Here is a 20,519-nt window from a genome sequence, read left to right on the forward strand (position 1 = left end):
CATTTCTGTAGCCAGGCAGGAGGAGGGTCACCATTTCTGGTCCAAGTACAGCTGACTTTTGATGCTGTTTGGAAAGATCATGTGGCTATAAATTGTGACACATTTACCAGGCCTGTACTTCTGCTATTCTTTTCATGTTCTTTTCTAGATGTGCTTCAGTATTATGTACATTTTCAGAGATTAAAAAAACTTTCAAAAAATTTTTATTTTAAATTTATTTTACAGCACTATACGAAGCCCAAGTCTTTAAGGAAATAATATTTTTTTCATTTTTAAAAATTTGAAATCTAAGAAAACTTTAAAAAAACAATATTCAATAATAGGCCCCACAGGATGGTAAAATATACTAATAATTGGTTTATTTTAATTTGAAGATTATTCTTTCCAAGAATAGGTAGATTTAGAAGAAAGGGTGAGGTCATACCAGCATGTACAGAGTACAGCAGCTAGTGATCACCATTAAAACCTTTGGATTATTGATGATCTCCTGGAGTTACAGGTGGGGCAGCTGCTGAGTCTCAGCCCAGGCATGGGGCCACTTTACAGCAGGCCCTGGACATCATCATCCCTCAGGACAGCAGCCTTGCAGAGTTTGTGATTCTACAGCTCTGTGTCTTCTACTGCTCCATATGAGATGGTTCTGCCTGTGCTGATTGTACAGGAAACATTTCCAAGCCCAGTTAATGTAAGAGCTTAGAGATGCTCTCATCTCTGAGAGGAAAAGTATTGATGTGGCTAAAATTACGCTTTGCAATGGTAGAAACCCATGTAAACCTCCTCTTGCTGTCATCCTGTTTGGACTCAGACCTCATATGTGAGGTGGGTGGTGGGGGTGGTTCCTTTCTCCCCTTCCTGTCCAGGGTTGGCAGCTTTTCCTGAAGCACGTGGTTATCACTACCTGCATGTAGTGTCAGCAGCTCTGTTCCTGATCCGCAGAGAACTGCTCCAGAGCTTCCCTGGATCTCTCTAAAATGCCTTTCCCCAGCTTTCCTGATTACCTAAAACATTCCTGTGGAGGAGAGCTTAATCCAAAAGCATAATTGCAGGAGGAGACAGAGCCAAATGGACCCTGGACTTGCTTGGCACTGCACTTTCTGAAATAAAGATTAAACAGCTATTTAGTACTGTTGAACTGTCTCTTGAAGAACCATCATTTCCCAATTTAAGGTATCAGGAAAATAAAATTATTTGTCCTTCTGCTGTCATTAGCACTGAGGTCTGCAGAGGACAGGCTGCCCATGGAGAGATCTGTAGCTCATGCTCCTGTAGACAATATCCTCCAGAAAGAAGGTTAACATTGCTTCACTTTTACTGCTCTAAAACTGAGAGGGTTGCAAAACCCAGCCTAAAGCACAGCTTTGTTGTATCTGAATTCTGCTGCAAACCAGCCCATTAATAAAGTAATTGGGCATAGCCTGAGCAAATTGGACTCACACATTGCTTATATTCAGCTCCTAATGGGCTCATTCTCTGAGGGCTGAAAGGCTGAGCTGCCATGCAGCAGGGTGGGACTGTGAGCCAAAATAGAGATGCCTCTGTTGAGAAGAGGACACCTCATTTGCTTGTGTTTGGGAGACTTTGGGGGACAGAAATGCTTTGGTTTGTAATTTACAGAGTAAACCACAGTGGCTTTCTGCTGAAAGGCTCCTTCATATTGAGGCTGGAAGAAAATAGGAAGGAAAAGAAGGAAAGCATGAAAAGCGGGAAAAATAAGGATATAGGGAAGTGTTCTGCCCTGCAGGTCTGCCTCACCCCACTCTGCTGCCTTTGGCCTTTGCTGTGTCCCCTGCCTGTCCAGCTCCCAGAGCTGAGGAGATGCGCCTGCAGCCTGCGCAGGGCCAGGCTGTCAGCAAGCATCTGCTGCTGCCTCAGCACGAGGGAGAGCCAGCAGAACCTCCCCATCAAAAGATCCAGTACCTGAATCTGCAGGAGTTGCACTTATCCCTGCCAAAACCAGACTAAAAAGAACCAGATTAAAAGAACCTACCCCTGAAATGATGGCTGGGGGCACTACCAGCCTAAGGAGTGAGTGTTTTTCAGCATGCCTGTGAATTTGGAAGGTAAGGTGGCACAAGGCTGGGCACCCTGTTACATGCTCAGACCAAATATTCAAGCACCAGTCTCAAGCTGGCTCTGGAAGGTGTTTTCCAGCACTCTGAAACTGCAGCCTGGGCTTTCCCTTTCTCCTAGCCCCAGTCCCAGGCTGAGTCCCAGGCTGAGCCTTAGGCAAGGCACACATGTTCACCACCAACTAGAGAGCCCTCCAAGCCTAGCATCATCCCTGCCTTACTTGGATTTTTATTTACTTTAGATCCTTTCCATCTCCCCTACAGCTGCAACTCTGGATTTTCTCTTTCTCTCATCCATTTCATTTGAAGTCAGTGATAGGAAGGAAGAAGTTGGTTTTCTCATGGAAAATTAAATATTTATTTCAGACAGCACTCTTAGTACCTGCAGAAAGAACAACAGAGGGCACAGGGTCTTTGACCTTTTGCCTGTTCTGCAGATTATACTGTTCAGTGTTTTAAACATATTAACTTGGCACTGACAGATAGGAAATCTCACAGAGAGTATGGGAAGACTGAGGTCAGCACAGGTGGGTAAGTTAATTCAGAAACACAGAATTGACTTTTGTGATGTATTGGTGGCTTCCAGAACATCTCCATCTGAAACCACTTGGTCAAAGCATCAGACTTAAATTGCAGAGTAGGGCTTGGAAATGAGGAGAAAGAAAGGAGTTATAATCATTACAACAAGGATTTTGCAGGCTAAAGAAATAAATACTTGAACATTAAAAGGCTTCCAAAACAAACCCACAATCCTGGGTCTTCAAGCCTTCATCAGGTTTGAACCCTTTTAAGTAGCATGACTAAAAATGTAGCAGGGACCTGCAGGTTTCTTCAGTGTCTGTGTTCACTACTTTCCTCCTGGAAAAGTGGCTCTCACAGCAGATCTCTGCTCAGCTTTCTTATCCATTTCTTTCCAGGAATCTTTTGTTCTTTCTGAAGGCAACAGTAAATAGTTACCTAATACTACAGAGACCTGCTTCTTCTTGTCATGAAACAAAATAAAATACTATTGGCAATTGCATTTCAATAGAAAGTTATAAAATCAAGAAGAAAAGATTTATTTGGAAACAATGGAAAGATTTAAAAGACAAACTCAAATCCATTTATAAACATAACCCAGTACAAAATATTGTGGTACTTAGTCCTGTAGTATAATATAGTGTATGCATCTATTGATCACTTGCTGGAGAGCAGCAGAGCTGTATCCTTAAAAAATTGGAATTTTCTTTCCTTTCAGATAATGAACAGCTTCCAGAATGGAGCTGTGACCCAGAGGTTTAGAGGCTGGTACAGGATTAAGAAAAAATTGTTGACTAGGAAGGAAAAAGAAAGGAATTTTTCTGGGGAAGAAAATGGCCTGTAAAAGCTGTACAAAAGCATAGTCAATTAGCTGCTGGAATGACTAATTTCTGGGTGGGCGGATCTGAGCAGACTGCAGAAACCTGTGTTAAGCCCCAAGGCTGTGCTCCCAGCACGTGGGAGAAGTGCCTCAGCAAGGGAGCCAAAAGCATGAGCACATCTGCTGGGGAGCTTTGTGACACAGGCATGGGGCATGGACCAGAGGAGGCCAGGCAAGCTCTGAACCTCTCCTGGGCTGCAGTCATGAACCCTTCTCAGCAAAATAGAGCCCTCAGTCCTTCCCTCCAGGTACCTGAGCAGCAGTCAGCTTTTAATTTTTACTTAAAAGCTTCTCTGAGCACTGCTGAGTGGTTAAGGCAGGGGAGATGTGCCAGCAGGACTTTCACTCTGCTGGTGGTGAGCATCACCTGCTGCCTCACAGGGCAGGAGGAGGAGACTCTCCCTCAGGGAAGAGCATGAGGATAAGAAGGAGGAGGAGAAGGAGAAGGAAAAGGAGGAGGAGAAAATGATGGAGGAGGTGCTCCCTCTTGTTCTCTGCTGTCACCTTTTCAGCCTGTTGCAGAGAATGTTGTCCAAGAGAGAGGACCAGAGCAACAATCATACTTCTACTGTTCAGTGGTTTGGGAACTCGCCTGGCAAGAAACATCTTTTCAACTATGCCAGCTGTGTGTTTTGTATTAAATAATCTGTATTAAATGACTAAGGTACAGAATGTGTCCTTACCATGTCTCTGGGACAGAGATACCTGCAGGACTGGCCATACACTCCGTCTACCAGGCCAGAGAGATGTGCTGCTTCTCATGCACCCTTTTCCAGGGTGCTTCTCATGCCCTTTTCCAGGCCTCCTCAGCCCCAGGAGCACCTGCCACGATGGAGGGAGTCACTGTCAGGTGCCCTGGGTTCCTGCTGTTTGGTGCACGCAGCTGGCGTGGGTGGGTTTCACTCAGGGGAAGGTTTGAACACAATTTCCCAGCTCTTACAGGAGCATTTCACAGTGAGGCTGTTACATAAAAGACAGGTAACATCTCCTCCTCCTCCCCTGCCGCCTTCTGTAAGGAACCCAGCAGCTAAAATGTGTTTTGTGAAAAGCTGGATCTTGACACTCCAGGTCAAGTGTTGAAAGTGCACAAGTGTAGGATGCTCAGAGGGTTTGGGGAAAGAAATCTTCCTGTGTTCAGCCCCAAACTGGGGTTACTGGGAATATAAACAGTGTACTTGACGTGATGAAATTTTTTTCAGTTTTTTTCCTTGAACTTTAAGGTAAAATAATGAGGAATATTCCCAGGTAAAACTGCAACTTAAGTGGCCATGAGTGACTTTAGGGTTAGGTAACATTATGCTTGTTTTCTCCTGTATGCACACTCAGAAATCAGATTTCAATATGTCATTTTAAAAATTGAAGACTGTTGACAGTAGCCCACTAGATTTCAAAATGGCAACTGCAGATATTGGAGTATTTTAATCCACAGAATTGATCTGATGTTAATATAAATTTATCTTTTTATTTATATTTATATTTTTTCTGTATTGCAAAAATACCTATTGGCTGATTTGCTGCTTAGCTGACTTTCTCACCTCTGCCTTTAAGACTTGCTTAATTTGTAACTCATTACAAATTATTATGATTTCCTATATTGTCATTTGCTGGTAACATATTTTCCCATACATTTTTTTCCTTTAAGATAGCTAGGTCAAATGTGCTCAAGCCACAACTGCTAGCTTATATATTCCAAGCTCTCTTTTATGTTCTTTTCTTTTCCCCTACCTCCCTATATAGTTTCTTAAATTATCTCATCATATATAAGATATTGAGGCCTAAAAATTGAAATTAAATGGCAGGTTTAAAACAGGTCTACCATCTCTGTAGCTTGAACTTTGAGTTACAAAAGTTTACTGAGTGAAGGAAATACACAATATATTCTGGATAAACTGTATGTTCATAGTGAAAATTAATAATACTGAGAAAGAAAATTAATGGATTGAAAGATACTAAAGTGACTCTGTTCAGATGCTTTTAGGTTAAATAATATATTCTGAAAAGTCACTTTTGTTCTATGCTAAGGTGGGAGCTATATGTTAATTTCTTTTATTCCTGGATCATTTTCTCTCTGAGGTGTCATCAAGTTGAGTTTTCAGGACTACATTGAAATGAATATTCATCACAGAGTTACAGCTTTTGAAAAATCTGTAGGGAAAAAGAAAAAAAAGCCCTGAACCCCTTTTCTTCCCCCTGTTCATGCAGCTCTGAACAGGCACAGCTCCTCTGGGTTAGCAAAGCAGCACAGAGCATCCATGTGCTTCTGGGCAGGGGCTTTGAGCTCCGCAGGTGTCCCCTCACGTGGGACCGAGAGGTCAGAACAAATGTCAGAGTTTTGAGGGCTGGGGCTGCAGGAACAATGAGAGCAGTGAGGGGCAGCCCTGGCACTCCCTCAAGGACACAAATGTACCTGAGCTCACCATGGTCAGGCAGAGCCCCTTTGGGGAGGTTACAAAGCAGCTTTGGGCTGCTGGACCAGCACTGCTGTGAGCAGCCCTCCAGCACTGAAAAATGGACAGGTTTTCAGAAAAATGGACAAAATGGCATTAATGGGTGAGTGAAATTATGTGGTTATTGGACTGGGGGCAGGGAGTTTATGAAACAAGAATGAAATGTAGGGTATGTCATAGCTCTCATTGCTCAATAATGTAATTTTAGAGATCAGATTGATAAAACGAGTAACAAGGTGAATCCCTTGCCTCACAAGACTGGTGGAGTTTTCACCAACATTCTCTTTAAGAGCTATGTTTTAAAAGCAATTTCAATGCTGTGGAGAACAACACTGCCATTAATTGCACAGGGGGTTTGCAATTTACAACTAAGGGGAAACACTTTCACAAGGGTGAGACTGGGAAGGTGCAGCCGAACCCTTCCAAAAGCTCAGGAGATGGAGCCTCTACCTGCTCCTCACCTCCTGCTGTTTCCACTGCAATCACTAGAATGCCCTGGATGGGATATAAGGTATTTGTCCAGACATAAAATTGCCATTTTATTGCCATGTTATGAACACTTCTGATTTTTTTTTTCTAATCTTAGCACAGATTCTTTCCATTTTATAATAATACATGGACTTCTAGGCTCAATGAACAATAAAAAGGGTGCATTTAGTGCCACATAGTGGTAAGAAACCAAAAAAATCAGTGAGGCTGGATATTCTGAAGCAATGCAGAACATTAGGTGTTAATGCTAAACTTGTAAAAGTAAAAATACATTTTAAAAAATTAGGATATGCTGATCAATTTGTGATCTGTATCACCAAGATTTCTTTGTCTGAGGATGGTTTATACCACTAGCTAGATAAATGTGCAATATAGGAATTTTTGGACTCTGTGTTTAGAATTAGCTTGCTTTGCAACAGCAAAGAAGAGTATTTTGCTCATTTATAGCCTTGACAACATGGTAGTGGGATTGGCCCTTGCAAGTGGCACAGCAGCCACAGGGCAGAGCCATGCTGGATTAGAGCTGTAAAGGTATCTCAAAAATGGCAGTAATATGGAGCAGTCTCTGAAGAAAAGGCTAATTTGAGATCTCCAGACTGGGAAGACTTTTGCACATTTTTGTGATGAGTAGTTTTCTTGCTCAGGTGCTGCAGAAAAATATTGCTGTTGTCAATAAGACAGGTAATGGTGCTTCTGCAAGTGTAATAGGTGTGTTGCAATTCATCTCCAGCCATCCAGCACCAGAGCAAGCTAAATGAAACAAAACCTGTAATGGTTAAAACAGGCTGAAATGAACTAGGCTGAAATAAGCTAATAAGACCAAAATTTCCCATCAAGCTCCCCCAAAGATGAATACACCTATACAAGGTATATTTGTGTAGGGTTGGATCAAACCTGTGGTATAAATTCAGATTCAGGAAACGCAGGGAAACTGAGCTGCTGTTCCTGCTTTTGCTGTGCTGCACGATCTTTCAGGGGCTCCAGAGGGACTTGTGGCACCTCTACCTACACAGCACATTTGCACACACAGTAGGACAGGGAAATATTTGGCTGCTGGCATAGCATAGGAATAGCATTGAACAGTACTGTTCTGTAGAAAAAGGAACTAAATTTAATCTTTTTGCAGTTTGTATTGGGATGCTCTCTGGCAAAGTGCTTCAAAATATAGATTTGATTCTGTGTACAGTCTTGCTTCAGTTGCAAAGTTCAGCTGATGTCTGTTGCCTCTCCTCTGAAAGCAAATTCTGCCACTTCCCCACACAGACACTTTTCAGCTAAGGAAGCAACAATTGCTGCCATTTTTACTTCAGGCAAAAATACTATGGCGCACTATTTGGGAGGATATTTAAATTTATTTTAAAGTAATATCCATATATTGGTACAAAAGCCTTATGGTGTCAGAGAAAATAAATGTATGTGATCTGGGTGAGATGGCTCACTAGCACACAAATCTGCACAGAATCCTCCATGCTGAAAAAAAACCCAGAAAAGGTGTTTGGGGTTGTTTTGTTGTTTTAACCAAGAAAGAATCTACAAGGCAGCCCTGCAACAACCACACAGCTGAGGGTACCAAACAGGCTCAAAGGCAGGGCCAGTGAGCCTGTCCTGTACAGCTGTACTGGCACACGTGTGGATTTGGGATGCCTCCCAGAGACGCTGGTGTATAAAACAGCCTCCAGCTGATTCATGGCTCCAGCAGCCCTTCTTCTTGTGCAGCTTCTGCATTGGTATGAGCATTGAACCTTTTGGCTAAGAAAAGAATTTTAATGCCAGAGAAAGGCATTAAAATTAAAATAACTCAGTGTGAGTTAGTAGGAGTCATTAAACCCAGGCTGTTCCACAAATGAGAGGAAATTAGCATTCAGGATAGGGAATAAGCTCAGTAGGGTTTATTTTTACAGTCCAACATGCTTGAAAACTTCACAGCAGTACATGGAAGGAGTGAAGGGATCCATATCACTGGCATATGGAGCACATGCAAAGACAGCTTTTGTGAGTAGTTTGACAGCTATTTGGCTGCATTCTGCTCAAAATATTTGTGACAGCAGCCAGTCAGAGCTGCCACAAAGATGACAAATTCTTTGAAGTCCACTTGGGAATCTCCATTTTCATCCAGGTTCTTGAAGACTTTATCAATAGCATTCCTGTCCTTCCCAGTCTGCAAAAGAAAAAGAGCAGGTTGAGGTGAGGGGATGCACATCTCCAATGCAGCAGCTTCTCCAGACAAGGTCCTTGGTTGGGCTCTGGGCACTTGGAAAGGTGCCATGTGCTCCCGCTGTCTGCACAGCAGCAGGGAGTGCTAAAACCATGTGCCTCTGGGTTTATTGCACCTGAGAGCTGCAGTCAGGCACCGTCCCAGAGAGGCATGGTTGCTACATCTAAAACAACATTTATCACCATTAAAACTATGTAGCACAAAGCCCTGAGGACAACACCCAGATGAATTAAATGCTATGAGTTCCCCTTCCATTCCCCTGGAAAGGCTCAGCTGGAGCACAGGCAGTTTGCAGTTTTGTAAAAAGATGCTTTCCTGGGGCAAATGTATAATTTAAGCTTCATTGAATACTTCCACCCCAGAAAATATGCAAACAGCCTCGAAAGTGCTTTGAGTGCTGCCACTGGCCTTATTGCCCAGCAGAAGCTGCTCACAGGAGCTGGTGGCTGGGGAAGTGCCTCCTGAAGCCTGTGGGATTCTGAGCTTGAGTTACCATAGCAAATCTTTTTCTAAGTTGCCATTATCCTTCTAAGTTGCCATTATTCTGATGGAACGACTGAACACCATCAGTCACAGCCAGCAGGGCTTCATGAGAGGAAGGTCCTGCTTAGCAAACCTGATTCCCTTTTATGATAAAGTAACCCCCTTAGTTGATCAAGGGAAGCCAGTTGATATCTTTTTTTTTCGGATTTCAGTAAAGCTTTCAACACTGCCTCTCACATGATCCTTTTGGACAAAATGTCCAGCACACAGCTGGATAAATACATCATGGGATGGCTGAGCAACTCATGGCTCATTGGTGGGGCATGATGGGGGGACATCAGACTGGGGACCTGTCACTGCTGCGGTTCCACAGGGCTCCATCCTTGTCCCCGTGCTCTTCAACATCTTCATAAATGAGTTGGGGAAGGGATACAGAGCAAGTTTGCAGATGATACAAAACTGGGAAGAGCTGCTGACTCCCTCAAAGGCAGAGAGGCCCTGTGGAGACACCTCAACAAATGAGAGGGCTGGGCAATCACCAACCATATGAAGGGAACAAGAAGAGTTCTGAATTCTGTACCTGGGACAGGACAACCCTGGATGTATGGACACACTGGGGAATGAGATGCTGGAGAGCAGTGCCAGGAAAGGACCTGGGGGTCCTGGTCAGTGGCAAGTTGAATGTGAATCAGCAGTGCCCTGGCAGCCAGGAGGGCCAGCCCTGTCCTGGGGACATCAGGCCCAGCATTGCCAGCCAGGCCAGGGAGGGATTGTCCTGCTTCGCTCTGCTCTGCTCTGCACTGGGGGGACCTCACCCTGAGTGCTGAGGACAATTTTGGGCACCACAATATAAGAAACATCAATGACTGTTAGACAGTGTGCAAAGGAGGGCAGTGGAGAGGGTGAAGGGCCCTGAGGGGAAGCTCTGTGAGGAGGAGTGGCTGAGGGCAGCCTGGGGAAGTGGAGACTGAGGGGAGGCCTCACTGCAGGTACAGCTTCCTCATGAGGGGAAGAGGAGGGGCAGACATTGATCTCTGCTCTGTGGTGACAGTGACAGGACCTCGGGGAATGGCCTGAAATTGTATCAAGGGAGGTTTAGGTTGGGTATCAGAAAAAGGTTCATCATTCAGAGGGTTGGGCCCTGGAACAGCTCCCCAGGGAAGCGGTCACAGCACGAACCTGACAGAGCTCAGGAAGAGTTTGGACAATGCTCTCAGGCACATGGTGTGACACCTGGGGTGTCCTGTGCAGGGCCAGAGGTTTGACTCAATGATCTTTGTGGGCAGCACATTCTGTGCTTCTGTGACTCTGGGAACCACTGCATCTCAAGGCTGATGTTAAGAAATGCATAATCAAATTTACAAGTGTTTGTATGTTTTTTGTTTTGTTTGGTTTTGGTTTTGGTTTTTGGGTTTATTTTTTGGGTTTAGTTTTAGTTTTTTTTTTTTTTTTTTTTTTTTTTCATTTTGCCAAAATTTATTAAAAAGTAAAGAAGTTTACAGAAGGGCTTTTCGGCTCCAGTAATCTACAGGGATTTTCGCAGCTGCAATTGCAACGTTAAGCAGGAGATGGCAGCACAGACCTGTTAAAGCTAGGAAACAATCGAGGGGCTTTCGCAGACGATTAAAAATTCCCTGACAATACTAGAAGGAAATTATATCAACTTCTGAAAAATTTTCTGAAAAATTTCCACCAATTTAAAACTATTACTATCTAAATTTAAATCTGAAGGCATTTTTTGATCATGTTCTAATTAACAAAATTTTTCATCCTGTAATTTAATGTTTTGCTTTAAATGCAGACCTTTTAAAATCACTAGAAATTGAACAATTTCCTCAGATTTGACAGATTAATGCATCTGGAAGGTTTAATTAATTTTCAATTCGTAAATTACATGGTTTTAATTTTATAAATGAATATTTCAAATCATTTAGTGAACTATATGAACAAGTTGTAGCATCTGAATTACTTCTGAGATGCAAAAATGGGAATTATTTTTTGGAAATTCTTTAAAACTGAGTCCAGTCCTTCAGTCCTGTGATATTTATGCCTGATTGATTCAAGACCTTTCCAGGAAGCTGTGATCTGTGCCAGCTATAACCAATTCTAAGGCCAAAAGCAAACACAAGAAATTAGAAAACACTGTTCCCTAGATTTTCTAGAAAATGAAAAAATACATTTATAAATGGCAGGAAAATGCAGGTAGAACTTTTTTTCTGAAGTCAGACTTATATTCTGAGGTTTTTGTCTTGTAGTTATCAGTTTGGCAAGACAGGAACAAGGAATATTATTGGTTTAAATTGGTTTAAAATATTGGCATAAAAATGTGGGAGGATTGGATTTTTTGTTTTTGTTTTTATTTTTCCTAGAAGAGATAAAGCAGGAAAGGGAGATGGAGACTGGAATATAATAAGAGGACCATTAGCTAATTAGCTTCCTGGAAAATTCCAGTTTTCCCACCAGTTGTAGGAAATAGCTAGAGCCAGTAAGAGCAGCTGTGGGGAAGAGGTGGTGCCACGCCAGCAGACCACAGTCAGGACAGACCTGGGAGCACCATTCCATTTGGTAGCTGCTCACTGCAGTGGCTCCCCAGTCTTATTTAGACCAAATGCCAGCTGTCTGGAGGATTTCCATGCTGTCACAGAATTATGGTTTTGTTGTTGGTTTAGTTTCTCTTTACATGGAAGTGCTGTGGATACCACACAGCTCCATGCTCAGGAGCAGGACCCTTCTGTGATGCTGCTGGGTCACAAGAACTCATCTGGCTTACAGAGATTTCTCAGAAATATTGGGATTTACCCCCCCTGAGCCACCCAGGTCCTCATTCTGAATATTGTATCTCTTTAATTTGTGAGACATAATTGTGAGCAGGTGTGGATTTCATGTGGTGAATTCATAAAGTTTGCATGGGATGATACTGAATTGTATCAACTGCCCTGGCTGCAGTGCCCTGAAATAGTTGTTATAAAACTGAACAGTGCTGGATATAAAAACTGAGAGCCACACAAGGAGCATTTGGTTATAGACTTTTGCCATTTAGAATAGCAACAAAACAGTAACATTTAGAACAGTAACTAGACAGTACAAATATTACTCCAATGTGGAAAAAACAATGATTTTAAAAGTGTTTTCTGGATTTTTAGTGAAGGGAAACAAATTTTAAAAAAACAATTGAAATTGTCTCCCTGGCAGCTAAAGTTTTTACTAGAGCATATTAAGCACTTTGAATACCTACTGAAATGCACTTTATGATTACATACAAATCTATGTTGTACAATATATATCCAGGTCTTTCTTTTGCTGTTAAAGACAAATGCCAAACAGTTTGCTCTGAGTTCATCTGTTGTTCTGGTTTATGCATCATTTTGATGAGCATACTGAGCATGCAGTATAAATACCTAGAGAAGGTAAATGTATAAATATTTAGAGAGATTCCCCATCTGCAATCAAGATCCTCAATTGCTGACAGCACAACTACCTTCATAGAAGTTGTGACATGAAGTGAGATGATAAATCCAGGGATAAACAGAAGTAAATGAATTCTGAAGTTGAAACCAAATCTATTTCAAATCCATTCTCCTGATATCTCAAGTGATGAATTTAGCAAACAGAGAATTGCCTTGCATGTTAAACCAGTTTTACACATTTGTGCAATACCCTTTTTAAATTTCATATTTTCCTACAAACTATTGCATATTTTTGGGTATAATGTTCCTAAAAATGTACTAAAAACAGTTTCTGCAGGCTGCTCTTGCACCTGCTACACAGAAACGGTGCTGCGCTGTTCTCTTACCGCAAGGAAATTTGGGAGCTCCTTTTCCAGCAGAGTCTTTAGTTCTGCTTTGCTGAGGGCTTGCCTGTTGCCATCAGACCTTGCATACTGGTCAAAGACAGCAATGATCATTCCCATTGCAGTTTCCAGCTGAGACATGTTGCCTCTGGAGCCTGGCTTTCTCCCGAGCAGGCACAGCCCCAGGTCTCTCGGAGGATGGAGCCTGCTCTGCTTCTGGGCTTCTTTATGCATCTGTGCCCTCCAATCAGTGGCTGCACACCCAGGGGACAGCCATCCATTAGCAAACACCTCTATCTGGAGTACACACCTCCATGCCAACACCTTTGCAAAACTCAAGGTTTATTGTCCTGGTGTGACTGGTACAACCAGTTGCTCACCAGTAGAAACCAGCCTCTCCTTCAAGGTACACAGCTTGACTAACACACAAAAAACAGATTTTGTTATTGGCTGTTTGCTCAAGATTTGTTCTTTCAGATATCCCTTGGGAGCAGAGGGTTGGCAGCCCAGTTTTGGTGCAGTATCAGCTTCCTCTTCAGGAGGAAATTGAGCATCTGACCTGTACCTCACCACCACAGTTAGGGACTGTGAGGGGCTGCAGGCTTGGACTGCCCTCCTGCCACACTCAGGACCTTGTTACAAACTACATCAATCACTAGCACACACTTGGGGTGGGATTCTCTGGATGAAAAGCAGAGATCTGCCATGCAGACAGCTTCCACAGTCCTCCTGGGCTTGTGCTCAGGCCATAGCAGATATCTCAAACAGGTCTTATGAACCAGCATCTCTCCACAGGCAGCAAAAGGAGCCCTGCATCTGCCCAGGGCCAGCAAAGGGAGCCTTGCAGAGCTGCTCCACAAAACACTTGCTCAGGCAGAGATATCTGAAGCAACAAATCTGATACTTGAGCAAACAGCCCGTATCAAAATCCATCTTCATCAGCAGTAAAATAACTTGCTATTTACTTTATGCAGCGCAAATTTTGCAATAAAATGACTTTTACTAAAACAAAAAGTCACTCTCAAGTCCTGTGTCCCTCTGTGGCCTTTGATGGACTTTGATGGACTTTGCTTGCCTGTAAACTGAGGTCCTCCATCATTAAACACCAAACTGGCTGGGCTCACAGCTACCCAGAGCAGAGCTGCTTGAGGGTCTGTGCTGGAAGCTGGGAGGCTCCTGGACAGGGGAGTACAGCTGGTGGAAGTTCATCAGCTCCAGCCACGCTGAGTTTTGAACAAGTTCTGCTTTCTGGCCAGGCACAGGGTAACTTGGTCTCTGTGAACTCCCAGTGCCTACACCAGACCTGGAGGAGCTCATTTGAGGTGAGTGACAGGTGGAGTTTACAGAATGGACACACTCTGAGCAAATTATTTGGGGGAATCCATCAGAACTAGGCCATTCACTATTCATTCACTATTCACTGTGCATGAATAATGTTGATGGACCTCAGGGTGGAGTGTTCTCTGTAGAAGACCCGGATTGTGGATTCCCAAAATTAAACCTGAGTTTGGATGTCTTTGGATATCCTTGAAGATGCTTGCAGATAACTTTCCACTCAAAATATGCTAGAGATGAGTTAGCAAAAATTGGTTTTCTATTCAGCAAAACTTTAAAAATTAAACTCCTTTCTCTCAAATGCCTGTAGCCGCCTGTTCCCCAGGCAAAGTCTCTCCTCTAACATCAACAGTATCTCAGAGCAAGACTACACATCCTGTATATGTAGAAATCTAGAACAGTTCTGAAAGAATACCTCTGTGATTTTCCATCTTACATTTTCCAAACAAGTGATTTTTGCATTTCCCAAAAATCACAGCAGCACCTCAGGCTGTATACTTTATCCAAACAGTTAATGAGAATTATTTGTTCCTGACTTCAACCTTATAACATAGTTGCAACTGATTTGCATTACAGGGATAAGGGTTTTAAGTGAAGCTTCAAATTTTTCCATTAAAGTGCATGTTGAAATCTGTGGGGTTTCTTCAGAAGAAGAAACAAGAATAAAGCAAACAAGTGGCCGTGGTCAGCTATGAACATGATCTGGTCTTTGCACACACCCACACAGTGGCTCTCTCTGGTGTGTCAAGCACCAGAAACTTGTCTTTGTCCTTTTCTGACATGTGTCTGCAACATGAATATTAAACATGGCCAGTAAAGAAAAATAAATTCCTGCATCAAAAGGAAAAAAAATTAAAGTGAAAATGTGTATGTTATGCATTTTTATGACTTTGAATCATGAACATCAGTGTTAGCTGCACAGAAGGAAGAAAGAGTTCCCAAAAGGGCAGAGAGGGAGATCAGCTTCAGTCAACAGGATGTGTCAGTATGTCCACAACTCTCCCACGTAATGTGGCAAGAAGGTGTTCTCACACATTTTCCCCTGCAAACATGGGTGACTCACAGCTTTTGATGATATGGCTGCAAAAGTGCTAAAACACAGAATAAACCACAGAGCTTGAATTTCTACTAAAGGAAAGATCACCATGGTAGTGCTGTCTGGTTGGGTTTGTTTATTTCTGATGTGCATTTTATCTGAATTCATGCACGTGCACACACATCAGTACTGCTCAGAGTTTTCAATTCACACTTTCTGTACTGTTTAAATATTTTCTTATGATTTGTTTGTCATTAAGAATTGCAGCTTTGTGCACACAGCTCAGACTATTACAGCTGTTTGCAAAACCAAAACAGAGTACAAATAGAAAGCCCACATAGGAGAGCTGGCAGTATTTTGATGCTAATCCATCTGTCCAGCTCCCCAGTGAGAGAAGTCATTTCTGTGGGCTTGTTTAAATTTTGTATTATAATTATAATATAAATAATAGTCGTTATTTGCTCCTTTCAGGTTTCTTTCATTGAAGAATGGTATAGGCAACAGTTTGGATGAGCATTTACTGAGTGTTTATACAGAATTAGGTCTCGCTGTTCCTAGCTTGGACCAAAATTTTAAATTATATATGTGATACAAATATATATGTGGACATGCATAATTTTCAAAACCCATTCAGGTGTACCCCAATTTTATGGCATTTGGTCAGATATTCAGGCTTACATGAGATTTGTGTGACCCTGTGCTAATATGCTCTTGGACAATAAATTTTGTTCCATGCTCTTTGCAGCAATGTCTGTTTTGGAAAAGTCTGAAGAAATACATTTTTCAGTTGTACTGTAAAGGTCCATTTGTGTCACAGCCAGATAACACTTGAAATGGGACAGTTGAAATGGTAAACTTCTACTAGAGCTTTTCATCCCTTACACCTTATCTTATTCCTAAAGGTGCAGGAAGCTACATGAGAAGGACTTTTTGACAATTTCCATAAATCTGGGTGTATCTGGGTGGAAGAAGCATGGGAAGAAGAAAATATAACTTGAAATTATGAACTTGTTATTTTTCTGGTTTCTTGGCAGCAATATGAAAAGCAATTTATTTTCTTCTTAGCTAGAGAGTAACATTTGAACAACAAACAAACATTTCATTTTCCACATTGAGATAAAATTATCAAATTTCCTGAATTTTCCTGGACAGTCTGTTGAACTTCAAGCATAAACACATTTCATTTACTTTGCACTGCTTCTCAAAATTTTCTGTAAGTCTGGTTAAATTTTTAAAGATCATTTCCACAATACACAGTGAATTTATTTAAATGATGCAATTACTACATTGCTTAGCAGAGAAAGTAAAACAAGAGCAGACTAAACAGGCACTGGTGGGGCACAGGCAGAAGAGGAGTTCATACAAGCACAGTGTGTTCAGTGACACACTGGATAGGCTCTGTTATTACAGACAGACCAGTTTTCCTTGTTTTATTATCATTTACTCCTCATTGCATTAAAAAATGCAATTAATAATCTCACATACCATTTCAGTGAAGTTTAAAGGCAGGTGAAATGGATAAGATTGAGGTCAGTTATCTGGCTGTGTGATTTCCTGAGCTGAGAGCTGGAGCAGTAACACTGTCATCTGGCAGAGCTGTGCCATGGGAAACTCACTTTCAGCACTGCATGTTGGCTCTAATCAAACAGTTATTAGTGCACGAGACACAGCCACATTAGACTGTAAAATCAATGAATATATTTACAGCCAATAAATTAATATGTGCAGGGTAAATACTTCTGTCTAGTTTTCACTTGTTTAAATAATTTCCTGGAAGCCATTCTTTGCAGGGTTCTTCTATACTTCAGCTTTGAGGTTCTTTATGTTAAGTCTTCAAAGAATACTTTTTATTTTTGGTTGTAATGACAGAAAAAGAGGTCATACCCTAAGGTAACCAAATGTTGTCCACACAAGTGCTGTAGTTTCTAAATCCATGATTCCTCAGCCAGTCTCTCACCAGCAACCCAGGTGTCATTTGCTCTACTTTAACACTTGTGTAAAATCCCTCTCAGCTATCAGCCAATACTGCTGAGCTGTGGTCAGCAGAGCAAAAAGTTGGTCTATTGCACGGTCAGGAAAAATAGGGGAAAAAGAAAAGAGAAAGGAAAAGAAAGACAAAGAGGAAAAGAAAAAGAAAGGAAAAATCAGAAAGGCCCAAAAAGAGCTATGAGGGAGGAGAGTTTTGCAACATTAAAGCAATTGAGTCAACCTTTTAAAGGAAGTTCCTATTTGTTATAGAGAGATAAAACACGAAAAAATGAATAAGACAATTCCAACAAAGCTCTCAAGAGACTTCTGTATGCAGGGAGGAATATTTTGGCTCTGTTAGCTGTCATGCTAATTATGAATTTAACAATATACTTTTTTCTTCATTGTACAAAAAAAAAAAAAAAAAATTGAGAGGAAGGAATACCTCAGAGAAAGTTTTTTAGTGTTGGGTGTCCACACAGGAAACACATCAAAGAAACACCTATGCATCTCCCTTTTTAAAAAACTTTTTTTTTTATTTTGAATTTATGCGTACACTGAGGATATGGGTAGGACTGACCTACTATCCCAGAACTGTGTGTAAAGTGAGGTGATATCCATAGATGCATCCAGGAAGATTTACAAGGCAAATTGCTGGAGTGGAAGTTCCCCAGGCATACACATTTTACAGAGCTGGCTGCTTGCAGTTTGCTGAAAGCACTCACAGAGTGCAACTGATAAGGAGTGGGGCTTTTTTAGCAGTTCTGCCACTGCTAATGGCAGAAAATGCTGGGCTCAGAAAAACTGGAAGCAGGGGTGGGAAATGGAACTAGAGCCTGCTTTTGTAACAAAACATTTAACTTCAGATTTCACTCATCAGGAAAAGAGAAAGCTTTCAACCAATAGGAAAATAAAAAATCATCTGCACAGAAGTGAGAGAATCCTTGCTTTGGAGAGGGGAATCCAACTGTGAACAGAGTCTCACCTAGAAGAGAGAATGCTTGACTCTGTTGAGGAAATGTGGTCACAAATACAAATACAGGAACTGCATTATTATGGCCAAAATTTATCCTTTAAATGTGCTTATACCTATCTAGATGCCCTACCTGGTATGTGTGTTAACTAGGGTGGCCATTGCTGCGCCAGGACTCTGTTGTGGTGTCTGGGGAGCAGCCTGCACTGTGTGATGTCCCCCTGCTCAGCGCTCACACAGCTCTGGGGCCACACTGCTCATCTGAAGGTGAGGTGAGAAAGATATTGCAACTCTTTCTACCCAGGGGTAACCAGTTTGAATTAAATGGTAACTACTCTTTCCATTTCCTTTCTTGCTTGATAGCAGCCCCTCTTTGAGATTAGATCTGCAGTTTAGATTAAGCTTAGTCTGTATTAAAAAAGGGACTTGAAATAACACCTTTTAACATTATATAGCTGCTAAACTGAAAAAGCAGAGCTCTTCTATCTGAGAAAAGAAAAAAAAGTTATAATTTTTGAGTGTCTTTCACCCTACTACCTGACCAGTTTGTGCTGTCTTTGTTAGAGAAGCTTATGGCTTTTTTCCTCTCTCCAGAATTAAAAGCTAAAAAGTAAAGGAGGGAGCAACACCTATTAGTTGCTTTCATGATTTATTTCCACAGCAGTATCAGAAATCCTAACCATGGACTGCAGTTGTTTCAGGCCTGGCAATTTACAGATATAGCATTCCTGGCTTGTGGAGCTGAACATTCAAGTTTAGGACAAGACAAAGGCATCAACAGATAAAAGAATTTACAACATTTCAGAGCAAATGTTCGTGACAGGTCCAGTTCCTTGTTACCATTTCAAAACCCTTAAGTTGTTCAGTTGTTGCTCTGATCTCTGGCTGTCTTAAGTCCATTAATAATACCTAACACAGATGCTGCACTTGTTGCCTCTCTGCCTTACACTTTTTGTACTCCTCCACCCCTGTGGAGTTGAATACTTCCTGAAACAAGGTTAGGAAAGGCACCTTTGGCTGTATAAGATACTGCCAAGCCCTGCCAACAGTCTCTGCTCTGGAAAAAAGACAAGGAACTAATTTTTGTCACATTGTCAGCAAAATTCACTGGCATACAGCACCAGACCACAGCACCTTAGCCAAAACTGTTTTATTTAAATGTTCATAAAAATCCTTCCTCCCATCTCAGCATTTCACATTAGGTAGAAAACAAGAAACACTGACACATGATCACCGGTCCTTTCTCTTCATTAGAGAAATTGCTTCACATTCTTTTGATCTGAGTATTTGTTTGTCAGTTGTATTTGCAGTTTCCTGTTTACAAAGAACTGAGGAAGAGCTCTTAGTAAAAACAACAATAAAAAGCCCTTTAGAGCTGCCCCCGTAGTAACCACACGGGAGGCAGGAGGGAGTGAGTGACTGTGCAGGGCTCAGTTGCCAGACAGGGTTAATTCACAATATCATTGCTGTTCTGACAGCCCCAGTATCAGGCACAGGCACATCAGGCACAGCACCACACACAAACAGGGCTGTTCTGCACATACATTCATTGGGACACCTCATCATCCTGCCTGCCACTGAGGCCCTTGGTGTCATGGGGCTGGGAATGCCTGCTCCATGATCTTCTTCCATGGATACAACGTGAGGAAGGGACCCCAGTCCTAGGCTTGGATGAAAATGTGCAGGTCAAGCTAGATCATACTCAGTCACCAAGAGCAGCCACCTCTGTGTTGGTGGGGTAAATAAGATGTGACTCCTTGCATGGTTTTGCAAGGGATTGGGAAGAGAGAGAGTTCAGGCTCAAGTAGATTTCACTAGCTCTGCAAACCAGGGTCAGAAGCAGAGAGGGAGCCTCATTTGTAGGGCTGTGACTAAGCCAAGTACATTGGTGAGACATTAAAAGCATAGAACACACACAAGGCTTTTGAATTCATCATGCCAGACTTGCTCCTAAATCAGTGTATTTCAGCCTGGGCTTTGGCCATCAAATTAAATGGAATGGAACCATCATTTTTCAGCAGCTTGTTCAAAAGGGAATAACCAATAAAATGGCTAAAAGCAAGGGCCCAGGACTCTCTTCTAGTTCTATTATTAGACAGATGCCTTCATTATATTCTCATCAGCTAAACAGACAGTTAAAACTGAGATCATACTGCATGCTAGAACGTGACCTGAGGTTAATTACAGAGCGCTGGTTTTGTTTTAAAGCTAACAAAAAAGCCAAGAAGAATTAAAACACAGAAGAATTTATTGCTTCCCAAGTGGCACAGAAGCAGGGAAGTTAATATATTTCAGGCAGAGGTGTCAAAAGCTGG

General features: G+C 41.9%; 1 protein-coding gene across 1 annotated transcript; it reads right to left on the reverse strand.

Moving 5' to 3' along the window:
* Positions 1-8,412: 8,412 nt before the first annotated feature.
* S100P (S100 calcium binding protein P) lies at positions 8,413-13,033 on the reverse strand. Its single transcript, XM_064712402.1, has 2 exons — positions 12,896-13,033; positions 8,413-8,562 (listed from the first exon to the last, which is right to left on the reverse strand). Exons 1-2 carry the CDS (start codon positions 13,031-13,033, stop codon positions 8,413-8,415), a joined length of 288 nt encoding a protein of 95 aa, XP_064568472.1.
* Between the last annotated feature and the right edge of the window lie 7,486 nt (positions 13,034-20,519).

Source organism: Zonotrichia leucophrys, chromosome 4 (assembly GCF_028769735.1).
Source record: "Zonotrichia leucophrys gambelii isolate GWCS_2022_RI chromosome 4, RI_Zleu_2.0, whole genome shotgun sequence".
Classification (NCBI taxonomy): domain Eukaryota; kingdom Metazoa; phylum Chordata; class Aves; order Passeriformes; family Passerellidae; genus Zonotrichia; species Zonotrichia leucophrys.